At 56.1% G+C, this 20,633-nt stretch overlaps 1 protein-coding gene across 1 annotated transcript; it reads right to left on the bottom strand.

Moving 5' to 3' along the window:
• Positions 1 to 564: 564 nt before the first annotated feature.
• On the bottom strand, positions 565 to 17,805 carry MMP28 (matrix metallopeptidase 28). Its single transcript, XM_041482893.1, has 8 exons — positions 17,697 to 17,805; positions 9,816 to 9,895; positions 8,982 to 9,136; positions 5,390 to 5,611; positions 4,821 to 5,066; positions 4,290 to 4,439; positions 3,661 to 3,828; positions 565 to 2,594 (listed from the first exon to the last, which is right to left on the bottom strand). Exons 1-8 carry the CDS (start codon positions 17,784 to 17,786, stop codon positions 2,200 to 2,202), a joined length of 1,506 nt encoding a protein of 501 aa, XP_041338827.1. The 5' UTR covers positions 17,787 to 17,805; the 3' UTR covers positions 565 to 2,199.
• Between the last annotated feature and the right edge of the window lie 2,828 nt (positions 17,806 to 20,633).

Consider the following 20,633-nt stretch of genomic DNA (forward strand, 5'->3'; position numbering starts at 1 on the left):
ACAGGGGACACAGTAGAGTGACCCCGGCTGCCCCTGCCAGCAGTGCTGAGCTCAGCCCAGCCCTGGCAGCATCACAGGGCCCCAAAACATCCCACAGGACACAGCCCCTGGAAACACATGGCAGCAAGCCAGGGAAGAGATGGAAAACCCAAAAAGGGGAGAGGATTTGAGGCGGTCCCACCCTCAGCCTCCAGTCACACAGCAGATGGGATGCCTGGCTTTCTGCTAAGGGGACAGGAAAAGGGATAATGAATGAATTCAACCCAGGCAAAAAACCTATTAACACATCCCAAAGTGTGGAAAAATCCTCAGTAATTTGGGGATGAAGTAAGAAAGAGAATTCCCATGTTTCCATGGCCATCAGTGAGTTTTCAGTGGGATCCATCTCCCCTCTTTGGTCCTGCCAGCATGAAAGCTGAGGCCAGATTCAGCAACCCCCCTTCCAACCCCAAACACCCACAGGCATCTTAAACACAGCCCTGTCAGGAAACTGGAGATTTGCTTAAAAAAAACCAACCCAACCCCAAAGCGTGACATGAAAACAAGCACAAAACCCCAATACCACAAATCCAGAGGTTGGTTTTATTTGCTGTCAGGTCTCCAAGCCCTTGGGACTCCCTGCAGGCCACGTCACCTCAGTGTCATTCAATTCCTATGGCAATGTGTGTTTCTCTGGCAACGTGGAAAGTCCCCTGAGGTTTTGGGCAGATGAAGACCCTGTGTCTGTGTCTGCACATGAAGGGCTCACTCACGAGTGTTCTGGAGAATGGGAGGAGTGCTGGCTCCCCGTCCTGCCAAACCCACAGCTCAGCTGGCATCGGGCAGCACCGAAAGCCCTCGGAAGTACCAGCCCTGGCACCCTGCTTAGGGCAAGCCCTGCTCTGCAGGGAAGGTCTGGAAAGGGCAAAGATGAGGGAAAGAGGAATCCTGGAAGCTGCTGGCATCAGGAGGGCACCCCAGCACAGCACCCTGACAGTGCAGCAGGACCAGAGCAGTGCTGGGCTCTGAGTCCAGGCAGAACCACCGCATAAATGGTTCCAATAAATCATTTCATAAAGCTGAGCCCTGTCTCACTCAGCACCAATGCCTCAGAATTCCAGCCCTGGGAAGCTGAGGTCCATCCCCAGCCCTGGGACACGATGGCCCTTTGCAGACACGACTGGGGACCCTGCCCAGGAGCCAGCAGCGTTTCCAGGTGGGGAGTCTGCCTTGGGAAAGGAATGAGGAATATGCAGCCACACAGTCCCTGGGAGCCTGCATGCACAGACATGTCCCTCTGTCCTGCTCACCCTCTCCTCTTCCCCTCCTCCCCCAGTTATTTGTCACCCCCGTTCATCCGGGTGGGGCCCAGGGAGTCAGGAATTCCCTGATCCCGTGTCCCTTGCAGAGGCAGCGGAGCACAGGCACCTTCTGTGCACACAGTGAGGGCTGCCAGGTGAGCACAGCCCTTGTCAGACACGGGAGACCCCACCCAGGCACCCCAAACCCATCCAAGGCAATGCTCCTGCTGCCTGTGAGCTGCAGCTCAGCTGAGCCCCCCCTTTCTCTCCACCCCAAAGAGGCTCCTGCACCAAACCCCGCTGCTTTCAGCCCAAAATCCCACTGTGGTGGTGTCTCCAGCTGGTGCCTCAGCAGAGCACTGGGATGTGAGCACAGCCCAGCAAACATCCCCAACCCTCCATAGCCCGGGGTCTGAACAAACAGCAGGGGCAAAGCTCCACACCGACCCAAATTTTTGTCCAAATGTCTCCTTTCTTTTGGTTTTAAGCAGGAGACATTTTCAGTCTGTTACTGAAAACCATCTGAACCCCAAAGCAAGCAGCAGCAAGACACTTCTGCCTGATCGTGGGAAAATGACAGGTATCAACAAGTATCAACAAAGATATCAAACAGCATCACCAAACCCCAGTCCTGGCTTGAAAAACGTGTAACAATATCCTGAAAGTAAACAGAAATGGGTGTGTTTGCAGTCCCCGTGGCTGATACATTTTTCTGCAGTCTGTTATAAAAAAAACACTGTCCCAAAGGCAGCAGCCACCTGGCTGTGCCACACCTGTCCCAGCTGCAGCCGAGCTCTGCTGGGTCGCTGCTCCACGGCTCCAACAAGCAGCCAGTCCCTGCCCCAGCATCCCGACAGGAACCCGGAGTCACACCCGGGGGATGCAGAGCCCCGCTCCATCCCATCCCATCCCACCGCGCTCAGAACAGGACCTGCTCACTGTTGGCATCCCAGCAGCCCATCCAGGCGAGCTGCGTGGCCCATTTGCCGGTGGCCACCACCTGCAGCTTGGCCTGGTCGAATTTCCAGTAGCGGTCATCCCGAAAGAAGTAGACGGCGCGGTCGCGGTGGGCGAGCGCCCCGGCCGTGCCCGGGGGCAGCCCGGCCCAGTCCCGCAGGCTGCGCGGGTAGTAGGGCTCCACGCCCAGCGGCTCCTCGCCCACCACGAAGTACTTGAGGCCTTTGAAGAGGACGAGCCGCCGGAGCTGCTGGAAGTAGAGCGCGGTGTCCGGGTGCCGGGGGAGCCCCAGGGCGCTGCATTTGCGGGGGAATCCTGCCTCCAGCGAGGAGCCCGCGTAGCGCCAGCAGCGGCCGCCTGCGGGGAACGGGAGGGTTAGAGCCCCACGGGACCCTGGCAGGATGAGCTCCAGGAGATGGGGACAGGCTCGGCCACAAGACTCGGGACCAGCCTTGTGAAGTGTCAGTGACATCCATCCCTCTGGTGACCCAACCGGAACCACTGTGGGGCTGCCCCAAGGACCAGGCTGGGGGGAAACTGAGGCACGGCAGCTCAGGGGCTTGAAGGCATGGAAAGGGACCACCAGGGACAGAGCAAGGCCACCACCATGCTGCTTCTGGCAAACCTCCCCCAGACGCTGTACAGCGAATGGGACAGACAGAAACAGATCCAGCCGAGGATGGGGCATCCAAAACCAGCACTGCAGCAGGAATTGAGATGGGGACCGGTGGCTTGGCTGTCCCCACAGCACCCTGTCCCCACAGCAGGGCAGACAAAAGCCCCTTTCTGCTCACAAGGCACAGCCTGACGCAGCCCTGGGGAGGACGCAGGGAGTGGAGAGGGCTGGGGAGGCAGAGGGGCTCTGGCTCTCAGCCAGCTGCAGCACAAAGCCCCTTTTCTGAGCCACCAGGCACTGCTTGCCTTTAAAAGCTGGGGCTGACCCTGGCAGCCAGGCTGCCTGGTGTGACCTTCCTGTCCCCATCTGGCTGCTGGGCAGCTCAGGGATGGTATCCCAGCTCCTGGGGCAGCTCATGGATGGTATCCCAGCTCCTGGGGCAGCTCAGCCTCCAGGCACAGCACAGGGATCCATGTGCACTGTGAAACTCCCATGCACCCCCTTGCACCTCGTGTTTTGGGGAGCAGGTTCTCAACTGCACCTGGATTTGTTTTGACACTCCTGATGGGGAAACTGAGGCACAAGGAGGTGATGTGACTGCCAGGGCCATGTGGTTCACCCCTGACAGGGCACCGAGCCCAGGGTTTTGCACACCCAGGACGCAGCAATGCCCCAGCTCTGCACTGGGAGGGGACCAGCAGGAGGGGACACAAACAGGAGTGGTGTGGCTCCAGCCAGACCTGCACAGCCACACCGGCAGGAGCAGTGGCAGCCCCGAGGGGAGTCCCCTGCCCAGGCCTCACCCACCTTTGAAGAAGTAGAACTTTCCAGTGAGCTGGGACCAGGCGCAGGCGTCGATGCCGGCGGGGAGGCCGGGCCAGCGTGGCTGCAGTGGCCGCGGGTCACTGGCATTGCCACTGGCTGACACCACCCAGTAGTGGCTGCCCTTGAAGATGTAGAGGTTGTGATCCCCGTCTGTGCGGCAGAGGGAGGGTGCCCCAGGTGAGAAATGTTATTGAACCACCCTCCACTGCTACCCAGACCCCCTCTCCTCCCCGTGCAGCCCCCTGGTGCTTTGGGGATCCTCGGGGTTTGGATGCTTCCTCCTGCCCTTCCAGCCACCCCCTCAGCTTCCAGAACCCATTGCCTGCCCTCCAGGCATGAGAGGATAAATGCTGGCCACAGTTCAAGGCTTATCCTGCACAGCTGAGCTCCTGCAGTGATTAATCCTTGCCATGGCTCAAGTTTTAGGGCATTTTCCCTACTCCTGACACATTGCTGTGCCCTCAAGGTGCACTGTGCTTCAGTGATGCCACCAGTGCCAGCAGCTGTGGACCAGTCAAACCCACCTTTCCCTCCACTGGGAGCTGCAGCAGCACTGGGACAAGGGCTAGGGGTGCACATTTTGGGAGGGGGTCACACTGGCCAGCACCCACCGGCGGTTATGGCGTCGAAGAAGGAGTGGCAGTAATAGGTGCTGAGGCTCCTCTGCTGTCGGTCCCTGCCGTAAAGGTCTGTGTTCCAGTCCTGGAAGTGAGTGAAGACCTTTCCTGGGAGCTGGACGGCCGAGCCCTTGGAGGGCTTTCCTGGGATGGAACAAGGGGTGATGAGTCTGGAGAAGGGACAGAGAAACAACTTTTCCCAAAGCACAGGGCTGGGACTCCCAAGACTCCAAAGACTCCGAGTCCCAGTGTCTGGCTCCTACCCCACTCTACATGATGGTGGCAAAAATCCCTTGGTACCCCAAAAAACATGCACTAGCAGACAAGTGGGCAGCAAATCCAACCTTCCCTGCCCTGGAGGCCCTGGCACTGTCCCACCTCTCCTGCATTTTCCTCCCCAGCCACACAGAGGAACGGGGCCCATGTGACTGCAGTCCTCTCCCTGCTCCCATCCCTCCTGCTCGCTCTCCACCCCAGAGAACCACCCTGGAGGAACCAAGGAATGCTCAGGGAAGCCAGGCTCACCATACAAATTCTGGATGGCCAAGATGTCATCCCAGCTGAGGACAAAATCCTTGCTGAGCTTCTTGTAGTAGGGGGACATCAGGGCGCTCTTGACGGGCGAGTGCTGCAGCCCCAGCGTGTGCCCGACCTCGTGGGCCACCACGATGAAGAGGTTGCGGCCCTTGCCGCTGTGCAGGGACCAGCGCTCGGCGCTGTCAAAGTGGGCTTCTCCTCGCCGGGGGAAGAAGGCGTGGGCCAGGGCACCTCCTGGGGACATGAGAGCCATCAGGGACCGCGGCACACGCAGCTCTGGTTTGCCCGAGTGCGCGTCAGTTTTGGGTCTTTTCGGAGGAGCTCGTGCTTGGAGGGTGGTGTGGGGCTCCTTGAGGAACATCTCAGCCGCCTTGCTGGCGGCCCTTAGTTGCAGAGTTTGGAGGGGAGACCCCAAATCAGACAGCAAACTGGTGCAAACTGCGCTGGAGAGGCTGCTGAGCCCATCACCCCCAGCCCACCACACCCCAGCCCTCCTCCCTGCGGGGGAAGAGCCCACGTTGTAAAAGAGAAGCTTACGAGGGGGAAGCGACCAGCACCTGGCCCATCGAAGGCGTTGTTGAGCCCGTCGTTGTGGTCCCCGTGGAAGAAGGTGAGGCGGATGTCGGCGGGGCCCTCCTGGGCCTCCCAGAAGAGCAGGGAGGACACGTTGCTCCAGAGCTGGAAGGCGGCTCTGACGGCCAGGCGCACCTCGTGCTGCGGCAGGTAGGACGGCCAGTTCACCACGCGGTACCGCAGCTGCCGCTTCGGCCAGCGCCCTCCTGCACCCCAACAAGGCCGCCCCCCAGAAATTATATGATGAGGAGGACTCCATCTCATCAGAAGGCTAATTAATTGCTTTATTATACTGTATTATTGTCCTAGATTGCATGGCAAGGTGTGTTCTATTTGCCATCTGTATGGCAGCTGTCTTCTGTTCATTGGGCAGTTTTCCTTATCTCTTCCACATCCACTCCTCCCTCAGGGGACATCTGCTGATAACAGGCTATGGAATGTCACTGCATGGCTGATAAGAACTACATTGTGGGATGCTCCACCCAGAGGCAGGAGCCAAGCATTCCTACCTGGATATAATCTGAGATTCTGGAACACCAGCACGGCTTCTCCACTGGATTTCCCAGAGGAACATCTGCCCCTTCCACTGGATCTTCAGAGGAAGACTCCACCCTTCTACAGGACCCCTGCTCCAGCAGAACCACACCTGACACTCCAGGAGAACTGCAGCCACAATTCCAATGGGACTGCTACCAGCACCCTGACCCACAGGGTGTCAGGCTGTGCTCTGACTCTGTCAGTGTTGTTTCAGTTTACTGCATTTTTTATTTTATCCTTTTATTTACTTCCCTATTAAAGAACTGTTATTTCCTGCTCCTATATTTTTTGCCTGAGAGCCCCTTAATTTCAAATTTATAGCAATTCAGAAGTGGGGAGGGGTTTATATTCTCCATTTCAGGGGAGGCTCCTGCCTTCTTTAGCAGGCACCTGTCTTTCCAAACCAAGACAATTATTCCATCTTATATTACATCTAAACTGAATTTGCCAAGCACCCAACTGCACTGAACTGCACAGCATCTCGTGACTGTCAGCTGGCAGTCCTGACACACACACATGGATTCAACTGGTCAGTGAATCAAACACTCACACCAGAATCCCTTCAGGTAAACAATCTTCCACAATGCATTCCACTTGTGAACAACAAATGAGACAAGAATTGTTTTGATCATTCTTTTCTCTGCTTCTCTCAGGTTCAGAGAATGTGAATCCCACACACCTGCATCAGGATGAGCTCAGAGTGGCAACTTGGGCTCGTCCTTCCACCCAGGAGCTGCCTGAGTGGAAGAAAACTTCATGGAAATGTCGTGGTTGGGCCAAGGTAAAGCTGGAAGTTGAGGCAGCTGCAGCACCACGATTAAATCTTTCTGAAGGTGCCACCACTAGAGCCCACCCAAGGCTGGAAACCCTGAAACCTCTCTGAGGAGATGAGAAGTTGTGGCACCAAGTTTGAACTCAGCCTTTGGCTCACAGAGCCAAATCCAGCACAGGTCCCTGCTAGGAGGTCTGCTGCCTGATGCCAGCCTCAAGGCCAGGGCTGGATTTCAGGGAGAGCAATCAAAGCCACCTCTGAAAAGGTGGGAAAAGGCAAAGGAGTGGGAAGGGCTCTCAGCAGCACCTTGGGGGCACAGCTTAGTGCCCAAGGCTTCCTGAAAAGCTGTCAGGGGAGACAGAGCCCTGATGCTACAGGGACAGCTGGGGACCAGCAGGAAGGGAACAAGCACTGTGACTCCCCCTAAGCTCCCCAACCCCCCTACCACACAGGAGGGCAAAGATGAGAGTTCACATAGTTGCTGAGCAGCATTACAGCCCCTTCCTCCTCCTCCTCCTCCAGCACCCCTCGGCAGCTGTGGGACCCCAGAGCCCTGGGATTACATTTGTCTGGAGGCATCTGGGAGCAGGACAAAAGCCGTGGGGCCCTGGGGGGATGTGGGTGCCAGAGCTGGTGCTGAGGCGTGGGAGTGGGGCCAGACCTCCAGCATCTGCCTCTGCTCCAGATGTGCAGGCAAACAGGGGGAACAGAGCCGGCAGCACACCAGGGCTCACTGCCCTGGCTCTGAGCTGAGCCTCCCTGGCACACATCCCACCCCAGCTCTGCCTCCTTCTCCCCATGGCTGGGGACACTCTGGGCTAGCTGGTCACACTCCTGGGGACAGAACCAGCTCCCACTGCTTGTCAGGGCAGTCATGGCCTCCAGCTCCAAAGGGATACAGAGCTTCCACTCTGCACAGCAAAAGCTAAAAGCAGCCCTAAAACAAAGCCTGGCACACCATCCTTCCCTCCACAGGAGCAGAGCATCCACCACCAGAGGAGGATGGGCAAGGCTGGCTTAGCAAGGCTGGCTCTTGGGAAGAGGAGGGCTTGGCTTTGCCCCCGTGCTGGGTTCTGAGTGTGCCCCAAGCCAGCAGGGTGAGGGACACAGGGGCTGCCCAGGGGAGATCCCGCTGGGAAAGGGTGGATAACAAAGCACAGCTGCCAGGGTTTCCTGCTTCAAGCAGGATAAACAGCACAAAGCCCTCCCCAGCCTTCCTGGCCGGTGCCACCAGCCCTGCAGCACCCCTGGTGCCATCCAGCCCATGTGGTGCTGTCCCATCCCTGCTGCCTGTGGCATCAGATCACCAGAGCAACAACCAGTGCCACACTGAGCCCTTTCTGCCCTTTCCTTGAGCCATTGGGCATCTCTTGCCACCCACCCACTTTTTGTGGTGCCCAAAAAGGAGCCCCATGAGCCACAGGGCACTGGCTGCTTCTGCCTGCCCACCTCCTGCTGTATGTCCTCGCTGCTCTGCTCACTGCCCACGTGTCCTGGGCTCCTGCAAGGGACGCATGTTGGGGCTTTGGAAGGAAATCCAGAGGCTGGAGGAGGATAACAGGGCTCTCCTGGGGCTGTCCATGGCCAGCCCTGCCAGATGCACAGACAGCCTGACACGGTACAGAGCCTTTTCTTAATCTCCCCTTCGTTTTTCCCATGTCCTAAGCACAGCTGGCCCTGGCCCTCTTGCTCTCTAGGAATCCAGTTACTCATCTGCAAGCCCAAAGAGAGCTCACAAGGGACGAGAGGCTCAGTCCTGGCCACACAGGAGCACAGAAGGATGCTTGGAGCAGAGTTAAACCCCTTAACATGGGTGAAATGACTCTCGGGTCAGGCAGCCAAGTGCTGGCAGGTTTTTGGTTACTGCTGTGTCCCTAATATGCATGACAAGTCCCAAAGGTCAGCAAAACCTGGAGTTCACTGTGTGCCTTCCCCTGCTCTCCAGATCATGCCAGCCCAGCTGGGTGTGGGGCCATGGTGACCTGAGTGCTCTCTGGGAGATCTCCTGGCTCCCACAACAGCAGTAAAACCACCCCAGAGTGCTGAATTCCCCAACACTGGGAGTGGAATCTCTAATCACAGCTGCCATCAAGCCACACAGACCAACTGAAAATAAAAGAGCTTTAAAAATAACCTCCGGGCATGTCCTGGGCTGGATGCTGCTCCAGCGGGGCTGCACCTCCCACCCACAGCAGCTTCCCCACGAATCCAGCACGGGAGAGCCGAGCCCCCAGACCCCAAAGGCCCCCGGGAGCCCCGGTGCCCACCGTGCTGTGCCGTGCGCCTGCGGCGCCGGGCGGGCGGCGCCCCGGCGGCGCGGCTGTGCCCGTCATCCGTGCCACACCTGGGCAGAGCCATCTGATGGAGCGTGGCGGCATCCAGCACCCCGCTGGGCGGCAGGTGGCTCACCCGCTGGAAACCCCTGCAGAAGGAAGGGAGATATCAGCAGCCACATCCAGGCCCCCCGTGGGGGGTTTGGGTGTTTTTGTTCGTGCCGGGGGTTTGACCCGAGCCAGGATTTTCACCCTGCAAGCTTCAGACCCCAGCGGCAGAACTTCATGCAGGTGGCAAAACAAGAAGGATTTGGCTCTGCAACCACAGCTGACCTGTAAGTCACCTCCTAGCAGGGCAAAGGAGCCTAAAAATGGAGCCTAAGAATCACCTTTTCCAGTTTTTAAGCCGTTATTTGACTTCGCATTTAATTTTGCATTTGGCTTTGCACGAGGATGCTCCCAGAGCCGAGGTGATGTCCTTAGGAGAAGCCCAGGCAGGAGCTGGCAGCTCGCCCCCCCTGACATCTCCCAGCCGTCCCCAAGCTCGGCCTCCCCGCAGATTTTATTGCAGGCGAGCTCCGGGCCATAAAAGGCAAATAAAGCAGCGAGAGCCGGGTGCCAGCAGCCGGCACCCAGCTGTGGGACCGGGCCCGGACCCGCCTCTGCAAAAAGGACTGCCTGTGCTTTAGCATCAGACCGTGAGGCACAGAGCCTCCAGCTGCGAAAAGACCCCTCTGGCTGCAAAAAAAAGCCCCTCGGGGTGCTGGCAGCATCCCTGCAGCTGGAGCTGGCGAGTTTGGAGCGCAGCGTTGGATGAAAGGCTCCTACCTCAGCGCCCTGGTGAACTCGGCGGGGCTGTGTGTGCCGGGGCCCCGCTCCCTGAAGTAGCCGTATTTCTCCAGGAAGAGCTGCAAGAAAAAATGGGAAAGGTGCAGCTCAGAGCACGTGTTGGCTTGGGAAGGGGGGGAAAAAGGAGATGAGGCGGCAAACAGTGCTGCAAACCCAAACTGCTGCTGGGAGTTCTGCACCTCAAGCAGCCGTGCCCGTACAGTTCCTGTGTCTCCTCCCCATCATTTCGGATGGCTCTGGGGGTTTTTGGCCACGACACAGGAGGGAACGAGAGGCATCAAAACCCTCTGCTGCCATCTCATCCGCAGCCAGAGGCGGCCAAAGGCACAGCTCTGATGGCCCCGCTCAAGGCAGGGACTCAAACAAAGGCCGAAGAGCCGTGCGGGGTGAGATGGGGTCAGGCTCAGCCTCCCCCGTCCCCTCGCAGGATGCGCTGCTGCAAAGTGGGGACGCTCCGGGCGCAATTTGCTTTGCCAAACCATTCTTCTTCTTATCGGCCGCTGACACGGACGGAGATTGCCTCTCTGAACTTGCTCCAGCACTTAAATTGTATGTTAAAGAAAATAAACGGCTCGGGCTGCTGGCCGGCTTTTGGAGGAGTTAATAGCCGGGTCACAGGAATGCTCCACGCCCGCCTGCCCCGCCGCCAGGGATGTCTGCGGGAGACAAACAAGCTGCCCAGCATCCTGTTAGTGCAGCAGAGCCGCAGTTACAGCAATGAATAACAACCAGAATAAAAAGTGAAAGTGGCGGCTTCCCCTCCCCGCATCCCAAAGGAGAGGTGTGCTGAGCACCAGGAATGCCGCGGCTGGCCCAGATAGCACGGCTGGTGCCCTCTGGGTGTTTTTAAAGCTGTTTCCCTTCCGGCTCATCTCGCGGGCTGGAAAAGGAAGGGGTTGGAGTGATGACCTCCTCTCAGTGCTGCTCCTGGCTGTGGGTGACCCAGCTCTCCTTTATGTCCCTGCAGAGGAGGCAGCAGGAATGGTTTGTGGATGTGGCAGTCCCGAGCCATGCCAGGGCCTCTCCCTCTCCTCCTCCTGCCCAAACCTTCTGCTTGCCTTGAACAGTCATCCTCATGTCATCCCCAAACACGTCACTCCTGCGTGGGCAGGCACACCCACGTGTGCTCTGCAGCCCTCACCTCCTCTAGTTTCACCTCCTCCACTTTCATCTCCTCCTTTACACCCCTTCCACCTGGAGCATCCCCCTCCAGCAGAGGACCAGCACAGATTCCTGCCTGGACACGCTCTCTACCCAGCCCCACACAAAGGATTTGGCTGGTTTTCCCACCAAAGCTGCCTGTCTCAGCTGGAGGCACCAGCAGCTCATCCCAGCAGTGCCAGGCTGCAGCAGCAAGAGCCTGAGCATGGCCAGAGCCTCCCAGACACCTCACAGTGGTCAGTGAGTCAGGATAAATCAGGCAAGTGCCACCCTGGCAGGGAGGGCATTGGTTTGTTTGTCAGGAGAAGCCACAACACCTCCGCCCAGGGTTTAGCATCCAGCCTGGGCTTGCATTCCCCAGCCACACCGGGATAACCCCACCCTCCCAGGGGTACCAGGAGGCCAAACCCAGCAGCAGCTGGATAGGCATGCAGGGATAGAGGAGCATCCTGGGTGGCTTGGAGCTCTCTGAGAGTACCTGGAGAGGAGAAGGGATCTCATCCTTTTCCGGATGGAGGAGCATCCTGGGGATGGGGTGGCTTGGAGCCCTCTGAGAGTACCTGGAGAGGAGAAGGGATCTCATCCTTTTCCCCTGTGCTTGTATTTTTATAAAGTTCTCTTCCAGAAGCACACAATCACCAGTTACATGGTGAATCACCAGTTACAGGGTGAAGATGCCAGTGGTGACATCACTGCAGGTAAATGTGAGCTGAGAACACCTGGGTGGAAAGTCCTGGCTCTCACATCACGGTCTGAGCCTTTTCTAACACGATTTTGCATTCTCTCAGCACAACCTGAAGCTCTTTCCTCGCCTGTAACCCAACACAATCCCGTCATTAAAGCGTGAAAATGGTTTTTCCTCACCATGATCTCATGAAGGCTTGAAACTCCATCTGGACACGTCAGGGTGCACAGTGAAAAAAGGAACCCCTGTCCCAGCAGCTGCTCTTGAGCAGCACCAGAAGGCACAAAGGCCACTGGCTTTATCATTCCTGCCCAGAGCTCCTTGAGCTTTGCAAGTCCAAGCAAAGCAGCATTTTCTCTGTGGTTTCTGACCTGTGTCAGATTGAGGTTCTCACACACAGGCACCAACTCTCCAGCTGCAAAACCATCAGGAGAAATTCTATTTCATTTTCTAGACACATCTGCTGTCAGCTAAGGGTGGTGGTGGTCCTGGAAACACAGAGCTGCAGGAGAGGGATGTGCTGATCCCTGTCAGGTATTTATCCGAGCACAGAGCATACAAACCCAGGGAGTTTTTGGGATCCAGGGGAACCCAAGAGCCCCATGCCACAGTGTCCTGTGCCCGAACCAGTGCTCAAGGCTCCCCCAGCACTGCACAACCCCCCAGAGCCCAGCCAGGCTCTGGCAGGGCTGGCTGGAATCTGGCACCAGCCCATTAAACCTCTCCAGAGGTTGCAACGCAAAGTCTGGCCGTGCTGGGAAACCCCCTCCCTCCTGCCCCAGACGGGAAAAATGCTCTTTTCCATACAATGGGAAAAGAAAAACAGCAGGAAACCAAGAGAAACATTAATATGAAATATGCCCAGCTCCTCCTCTGCACGAGGGAGGGAGGGAGAGGAGCACGGCGCTGGCTGCAGGGGAGCCGGGGCTGGGGCAGAGAACCTGCGGGGCTGCAGCAGGGACAGCAGGAGGAGGCTGCGGGACACAGAGGGGCCCTCCCCACCTCAGAGCTCTGATGTGGAGCCTGTTACAACCCTGGAAACCCTCTCTGCCTTGGCTAAAGCCAAGGAAACACCTTGCCCTCCACCACAGGCATCCCGGGTGGAAGCCAGCCAGCGGCAAACACAATTAGCGCTCCCAGCCTGGAAGCCGGGATAAGGAGAGTGCGAGACAGCAGGCTCCGCTCCTGCCCGCCCTCCCCTCCAGACACAACGCTGCTGCTGGCTCCTTTCCACCAGCTGAGTGCAGGGCAAGCCTCGCACAGCTCCTGCTGGCCGTGGTCCCTCTGCTCTGCCGGGTACAAACCCCATCCCTCCCCTCCATCCCCGGCAGCGCAGGGAAGGGATCCCATCCTGCCAAAGGCCAGGCCAAGAAGTGCTTATAATGTGTTGTAATTAAGAAATAGTTGGCTTCTGACTGTGATGGTGTGCATTATAACATCTGTGTTGTCTCACCCTTCACATGAGACTGAAAATAGAATAAAAACACCTCTCAGTTGCTCCATCTCTGGGTCAGAAAAGGGTTTAATCTGACACAGGTGTTTTGTGTCATGATTACAGGCAGTGCCATCACAAGATGCACCTTTAAAGGCTTTTGTTTGAAACCACGAGACAGCCCAGGTGGATCCTAAACCCCTGTTCCAGCATCCCTAGGCTCATCCCACATCATCTCACCGCCAAAATGGGCACACAGTGCTCCTGGTTTCAGCCTCAGTTTCCCCCAGCACACACACGAGCAGAGCCGGCCCGGGGCGTGTTTTGGCGTGGTCACAGAGGGAGCAGCGGCTTCTCCTGCCCATCGGGTCCCTGCCGCCTGCGAGCTGCCTCCAGGAGATGTCACAGCAATTAAAAACGCTCATTTGCTTCCGCTCATCCCTGCAAAGCCTCAGGCAGAGCCCCCGCGCTGCTTTTGTTTAAGTGTGTGTGTAAGTATCTCTATAAATATTCCGGCTATGGACACGGGGAGACACACGAGAAGGGGCATTAGCGAGCACAGAGCCTGGCTGTCCTCCCGCGGGAAAGGCAGGGGAGCCTCAGATTCTCCGCCGGGGATGGAATGGTTAAAGCCCCAAGCACCGCCTGGATGCTGGGATTGCCCTGCTGCGGCCAGCCCGGCCCTGGAGCCACCTCCAGTCCCGCCTACCACTCCCAAAATCGACTTCAGCAGCAAATAATCCACCTGGCACTAAAGATGTGGAGTTGGGGTCTTCTAAACTCCTTTTATTTTCACACTCCATCTTCTAAAGCCGAGAAGCAGTAAGCCTGGTCTAGCTAAACCCCTCCTGGTTTCACCAGCCCTTTGGATGCGCCTTGGAGCAACTTGGGCTGGTGGAAGGTGTTCCTGCCTGTGGCAGGGGGTGGAATGAGATGAGCTTTAAGGTCCTTCCAACCCAAACCAATCCGTGAATCAGCGCTAACTCGTTGGGAAGCAGCTGGCAGCTTTGCCCCGGCATCCCCAGCACCCACACCCGAGGGGCTGCAGCACCAAAACTGTTGAACGCCACCCAAAGCTCTCGGGGAAAGCAGGGAAGATGATGGGCTCGGCCAAACCTTCCCTGCGAATAGCAGAGCGGCTGACAAACCAGTTTGGTCGCGCAGACCGGCTGTGCTGTCGTGTCTAATGGGAGAAAGGAAACGAGTCCTGCCCTCCAAAAAGGGAGGCTGCGAGGGGGGAAGGCGCCGAACCCGCTGCCCTTGCCCGGCGGGCGAGATTTGCCCTAACAAACAAGGGGGGATTGTTTTGGGGCAGAAGCAGGAAGAAAGCCGGGCTGTTTGTGCTGCGGTGACTCACGGGGTGTAAATCACACCGCGGATCGCCGGGGCACATCCGCGCCGGCGGCTCAGAGACGCGGTCTCGGGGGTGATGCAGAGCCCGGCGATGCCTCAGAGGAGGGATTCCCCCTCCTCTCCACCTCTCCTTCCATCGTGCCGAGGCTGAACAGCAGGAGTTTTTTGCAGGAAGGAGGATTTCTCAGCCTTGTTTCAGAAGGAAAATGTGGGATGCTCTGTGCCCCGGCTGAGCTCCGAGCCCCACCTGGTCTGCGTGGAGCCTCCCTCCACCCAGCTGTGCTCAGCATCCTGCATCCATCCCAACAGCGTCCTGCTCCTAAAGCACCTCAGAAATGCTGGAGCATTTCCCAGCCCAGAGCCCGAAATGGTTTGATAAGGGGGAGAAGTCAGTGTGCACCAGATACTGCAAGATGGGAAGGAGAAGGGCAGGACAGGGGGGAAAACATTGATAAAAAAATCCGAAATGAGAATTATTCCGTCTGTTAGTCCAGCTCTCTGTTCCCATTCTCTGTTTTTCTCAAATTTCTCCTCAGTTTTTATGTCACCAAAACAGCCCTGGAGCTTCTCACACAAATCCCTGCAGGGACTTCACTGTCCTTTGTCCAGCACCTCACCGTGCTCCTCACTCCCACTGCGGGCTGAGATCTCACATACCCCGGTATTTTACACAATTCCCCCGGGATCAGGGAATTTCGGGCATTACCAGCCCCCAGCTGCTGTCTGAGCACAGCCCAGCCAGACACACTCTGAAAACAATGTGCTCTCTTACACTGGGCCCTCTCCTGTCTGTAGATGATAAGATGATTTCACATACAAATGTTTCAAATTAAATTTTCGAATTTTCCTTATTTTTTAATGTGGTTTTGGGTTGTTTTTTTTTTTTTTTTTTTTAACTGCAAAAAAAACAGATGCAGTGAAAACATGGACACCAGCCAGGAAAAGCACACAACTGGACATTTGACAGTCTCATGCATCTAAGTTCACACAATATATTGTTGCTAACTATGGCTTTTTAAAAAGAATTAAAAAAAAAAAAAACAAAACCAAAAACACTTTAGAAGCAAAGCCACTAAGTGCTCTGAAAGCCACAAATCACCAGAACTATTTGATGTTATGTGAGAATTTCAGCTTCCTCCTAAAAGAAAATTAACTGCTCAGTTTATTTAGATAAGTTCCACACCCCAGTCTCTACATTTCCATTGTGTGTGTGTTGTCCCAAAGTCCCTGGGCAGCACAGCACATCCCCTTGGGGAAACTGAGGCAGGGAGACAGGAAAGTCCCTTGCCCAGCACCCCCTCAGGAGGGATCTGCCACAATCCTGGGATCTGTTCTGAAACTTCAAGGGAAAAGAACTCAGAAGTCACCAGCAAGGGGTGGAAATGCAGTTTGGGTTGTTAAACCAGTTCTCAATCAGTTGGTTTTCTTTTAAAGTGAATTTTAAATTATTGGTTTTCTGAGCATTAAAATCTGTGCAGATTTATTTTCTCCAGGTGGCAGGAGGGGCTGGGCTGAGGTTTGTGCACAGTGGGAAAAGCACAACTATTAATGACCTCTCTGAAGCAGCATCTCCCCGCAGAAAGAGCCTGCACACCAAAACAAGCCTCTGAGCATTCCTGCACCCTTCTCCTCTCAGAGCATGTGTCCAAAATCCCAATTAATTAATTAACCAGGACTTGCTGCTGAGGTTGAAAAATTAAGCATTTGTACAAATGTACACTGGATCAATGCCTAAACAAGAAAAAATCCCCAGTATGAACCTTTGCTCACCAGCCAGATCTCACACCTTGTCCTTCCAAAACAAACAGAATGGATGGTGGCACAGGGTGACAATGACAGCAGGACAAACAGAAGCAATCCCAGCACAGGTGATGGGGACAGCCCTGGGGAGAGGCAGCCAGGGGAAGGACTGGCTTTTGTCCCCTCCTGGTATGCTGGGAGATGGGAAGGTGTGCAGCTGAACATCACCTGTGGGCACACCTGGACACGGGCTGGGAGAGCTGGGGTTGTTCATCCTGGAGAAGGCTCCAGGGACACACAGAGCCCATCCAGTGCCTAAAGGGCTCCCAGAGAGCTGGAGAGGGACTTTGGACACAGACAGGAGAGACAGGACAAGGAGGAATGGCTTTAGGCTGAAACACGGCAGACTTAGATTAGATATTGGGATGGGATTGTTCCCTGTGAGGGTGGGGAGGGCCTGGCACAGGGTGCCCAGAGCAGCTGTGGCTGCCCCATCCCTGGAGGTGCCCAAGGCCAGGGCATGGAGCAACCTGGGGTAGTGGAAGTGTCCCTGCCCATGGCAGGGGGTGGGATGGGATGAGTTTTATGTCCATTCTAACCCAAACCAGTCTGTGATTCTCTGCCACAGCTCCACACAGCACAAGTGGCCACACACCCTGGCATTCCAACACAAGCCTATGGCACAGCCCCGTCCATCTCCAGCTGGCACTGCCACACACCCATGCCACACACTGTACCCAGGGCACACGTGCATGCACAGGTGCCAGGAGCTCAGGGGCACTCACCTGTGCTGGGGAGGTACCTTGGGGACACACTCATACCCATGGCACAGGCACACCAGGGACATGGTGACACCTGGGGCATGGCCACACCTGGGGCACAGACACACCAGGGACATGGTGACATCTGGGACACAGGCACACCAGGGACATGGTGACATCTGGGACACAGACACACCAGGGATATGGTGACACCTGGGGCACGGACACACCTATGGCACAGACACACCAGGGACACAGTGACATCTGGGGCATGGACACACCTATGGCACAGACACACCAGGGACATGCACACCCAGGCCAAAGCCACACCCACGGCATGGGCACACAGGGATATGCACACACCTGGCAGGACATGGGCACACCTACGGCATGGGCACACCAGGGACAGGCACATCTAGAGCGTGAGCACACCTATGGCACAAGCAGAGGGACAGGGGCACACCTAGGGCATGGACTCAGTGGGGACATGGGCACAGCTGGGGCACGGGGATGTGGGCACACCGGGGACACACACACACACCAGGGACACACACACCGGGGGCACACACACACACCAGGGGCACACACCGGGGACACGCACACCAGGGACACACACCGGGGACACGGCTACACGGGACGCGCGCACACGCGGGGGACGCACAGCCAGGACACGCTCCCGCCCTCCCCGCCGCTGCCGGTGCCGGTGCCGGTGCCGGTGCCGCTCGTACCTCTGCCTGCCGGCGCTGCCCCGCGGCCGGGCCGGGCTGAGCGGCCGCCAGCAGCCCCAGCGCCAGGGCGGCCCGCAGCGGTGCCGCCATCCCCGCTCCGCTCCNNNNCGCCCCGGCCCCGGCCCCGGGGGCGGCCCCAGCCCCGGCTCCGGCCGAGGGCCGGGCTCCGCTAGCAGCCCCGAGCGGAGGGGCTGTCCCTGCTCTCCCCCGCCGTGCCACCCACCGGGGATGACCCCGGGCGTGCCCTGTCCCCTGTCCCCCGGGAGCATCCCCGGCCGGTGCGCGTCCCCTTCCGCCAGCAGGGAGAGTGGCTCTGCCCGGTTTGAAACCGGGAGAAAGCAATCCCAGCTTTTCCTAACCCTGTGCTCATCCATGGCCCAGCGGATGCAGGGCTTGGAGGCCGGGGCCAGTGCTTGCCATGAGCTCAGCAGCACAGAAGATGGGCAGCAGTGCAGCCCCTCTTCAGGGCTCTGGCAAAATCCACACATCAGAGCAGTGCTCTCTCAAGCTTTACACAATAATCACACACTCCAGGTTGTGATTTACACTCTTTCTGCTTAAATTTCCCTCCCAGGCATGGGATGTGGTGGCCCATGGGCAAGGAGGAGCTGCTTGCTGTCAGTGTCACAGCTCTCCTGCAGCTCACACACAGCTGATGATGTCGAGGGTTGCAGTGACAAGTCAACAGCTCTGTTTACTCACAGCAGTATTTTGTTTGACTATTTTGTTTTAATTTGACTAAAGCAAAAGGATGTTTTGATTCTGCTTTGGTTCAAGGGGAAAAAAAATAGGATGTGACTTGTATCTGCTTTTGTTTTCATGCCAGCTTCAACCCCACACCTATTTTAAAGCTCCCAGGCTCCTTCCTCCACTTTTTAATCACGCCAAAACCTGAAGTAACCGAAGCATCTGTTGAGTTCAGCTTGAAGAGAGTTGCAGAGAGTCTGTGACACTTTGCTGCACAGCTGGACAGGGATGCAGGGAAGGGAAGCAGGATTTGAAGGAGAGTAAAAGCGATCCACATAACATAGAAAAATAGAGAAGTCGCTAAGCTTTGTGATAAAAAATATGGGAGAAATGAAGGTTTTGTGGCTGGGCCAGTAAGAACAGACTGAGGAGCTGGTGGAGAGCACAGTGGGCAGTTGGCACAGCCTGAGGAATGGTGTGAGGGGAATACTCGGCCCTGGCAGGAGGGAGAGCCAAGGGACGGCCGCTCCTCACACAGGTCAGCCTCACGCTTCCTTTCAAAACAAGAGCAGCTCTGTCTGCAAATGCATCCGTGTTTGCGTCGTATCTAGGAAGCAACTGATCCATCTGCTCTTCCACTTAAGAATATGGATGATGAGAAAGTGACTGGCTGGGCTCCAGCAGGAGCAGGAAACTCCCTCCTCTGCTCATTGTAATGTGGGGAAGCGTCTGGGAGGGCACCTGCAGCCCCCGGAGCCGCCAGCTTTCCGACCGGGCATTTCCCGGGGCTGCTGCCTCGGGCCTCGGGGGCTTTGGCATTCAGATGGAGAAGAATTCAGCCCAGCCCTGGGGATGCCAAATCATAGTTCTGTGCAGACTTTTGGCTGGGAGTGTAAAGATGTTTATGCAGCTGCTGTGATCAGAGAGGTATCAGGAACAGATATTCTATCATCTCATGGAAAGATGAACAGATTTCCGGCTTTTACGGTGTTAGGTGAAAGATCAGAAATGGGGAAAAAAATAAAGTTTCAATCCGTGTATCTAAACTGAAACCTGACAAATCAAGCCTGTGGCAGAGAACTAATGAATTCTTTTAGTAAAACATTCACTAAGAGCATGATAAATAGATCCCTACAAGGTCTGGTTGCCTAATCATTCCTGTTTTCTTGGGTTTCTAGAGAAAATCCCTCCTCCCTTGAGTTTAACTCAAAAGATCTCAGTGTACTCACTGAGCTCAATTTCCAAACCCTTTCCTAAAAACACCTTCCAGCTCAGAGATCCTGAGTGTTCCTAATTTAATACCATTTGCATATTGATCTGTGAACATCAGAGAACTAAATGCCATTACCACAGGCGTGGGGTCTGCAGTGGGGGAGGCTGGTTTGTCCACAGGGGCACACCAAGAGCAGCTGAGCACTGCAGAGAGAAGAGCTGAAGCACCAGTGGATCCCTGTCTGAGGTGAGATCCAAGACTCATAAACCAACATTATGAAACAGCTCTTGTGACGTGAGCTTTCTCAGAGCAGCTCTGAGTGTTTATCATAACAGATAAGCAAATAGCAACCCCATTACTCCTCTGTGGCAGCTCCTACCCAAGATGGATGTGATGCACAAGAACCTACCAGCAAAAACCTTTGAAGCTCTGCACTGAGAACAGGTTCAAGTTGTTCCCTTTCATCCTCTCCAGAACAGCCATTCTTCAGATGTTTGCTGCTGTACAGCAGCAGGATGGCTCAGTGTGTGCTGTGCCAGGCAATGTCCAAAATCCTCATCTGCTGCTGGAAAGTGGCCAGAGCCAGGACTTTGGATGAGGTCAGACAGGCACAGTCATTGCTTTCCCTCCCAACCCCAGGCTGCAAGAGTCAAGTTTTTTACCAAGGCATGAGCAGCTTAACGTTCCTTGGGCTGTCCCAAGAGTGAAGCTTTTCTGCTCAGACACTGTTTTCTGGGTACTTCATTCGTGCACAGTAACTTCTCACAGGTCAAAGGACTTTCCTGTGTCCTTAAAATGTGTTAGAAAGCCTGTTTTGCCCAGTATCCTGTCTCAAACAGAGCCAAGAACAGACACTTACCACAAGGATGTTAAAGAGAAAATGCAAAGTCTGCACAGACTTCCCTTGGCTTCACCTTTTGTGTGTGGAGTTCCTGGAAGTCCATGAGGTCAAGAAGCTGCATCCAGCTGATGAGGCCTCCCACAAACACACCAATTTGCTGGAGCAGTTTGAGTCTCACTGTTGTTTGCTTGGCTAA

Source organism: Pyrgilauda ruficollis, unplaced genomic scaffold, assembly GCF_017590135.1.
Source record: "Pyrgilauda ruficollis isolate IOZ18807 unplaced genomic scaffold, ASM1759013v1 scaffold59, whole genome shotgun sequence".
NCBI lineage: Eukaryota > Metazoa > Chordata > Aves > Passeriformes > Passeridae > Pyrgilauda > Pyrgilauda ruficollis.

Excerpts from the sequence above, each read along its gene's own strand:
- MMP28 (XM_041482893.1), bottom strand. The coding sequence starts at position 17,786 with ATGGCGGCACCGCTGCGGGCCGCCCTGGCGCTGGGGCTGCTGGCGGCC. Across the intron at positions 9,137-9,815 it reads GAGTTCACCAGGGCGCTGAG|GGGTTTCCAGCGGGTGAGCC; the intron begins GTAGGAGCCTTT and ends TTCCTTCTGCAG. Across the intron at positions 5,612-8,981 it reads CAGGCGCACGGCACAGCACG|GAGGGCGCTGGCCGAAGCGG; the intron begins GTGGGCACCGGG and ends GTTGGGGTGCAG.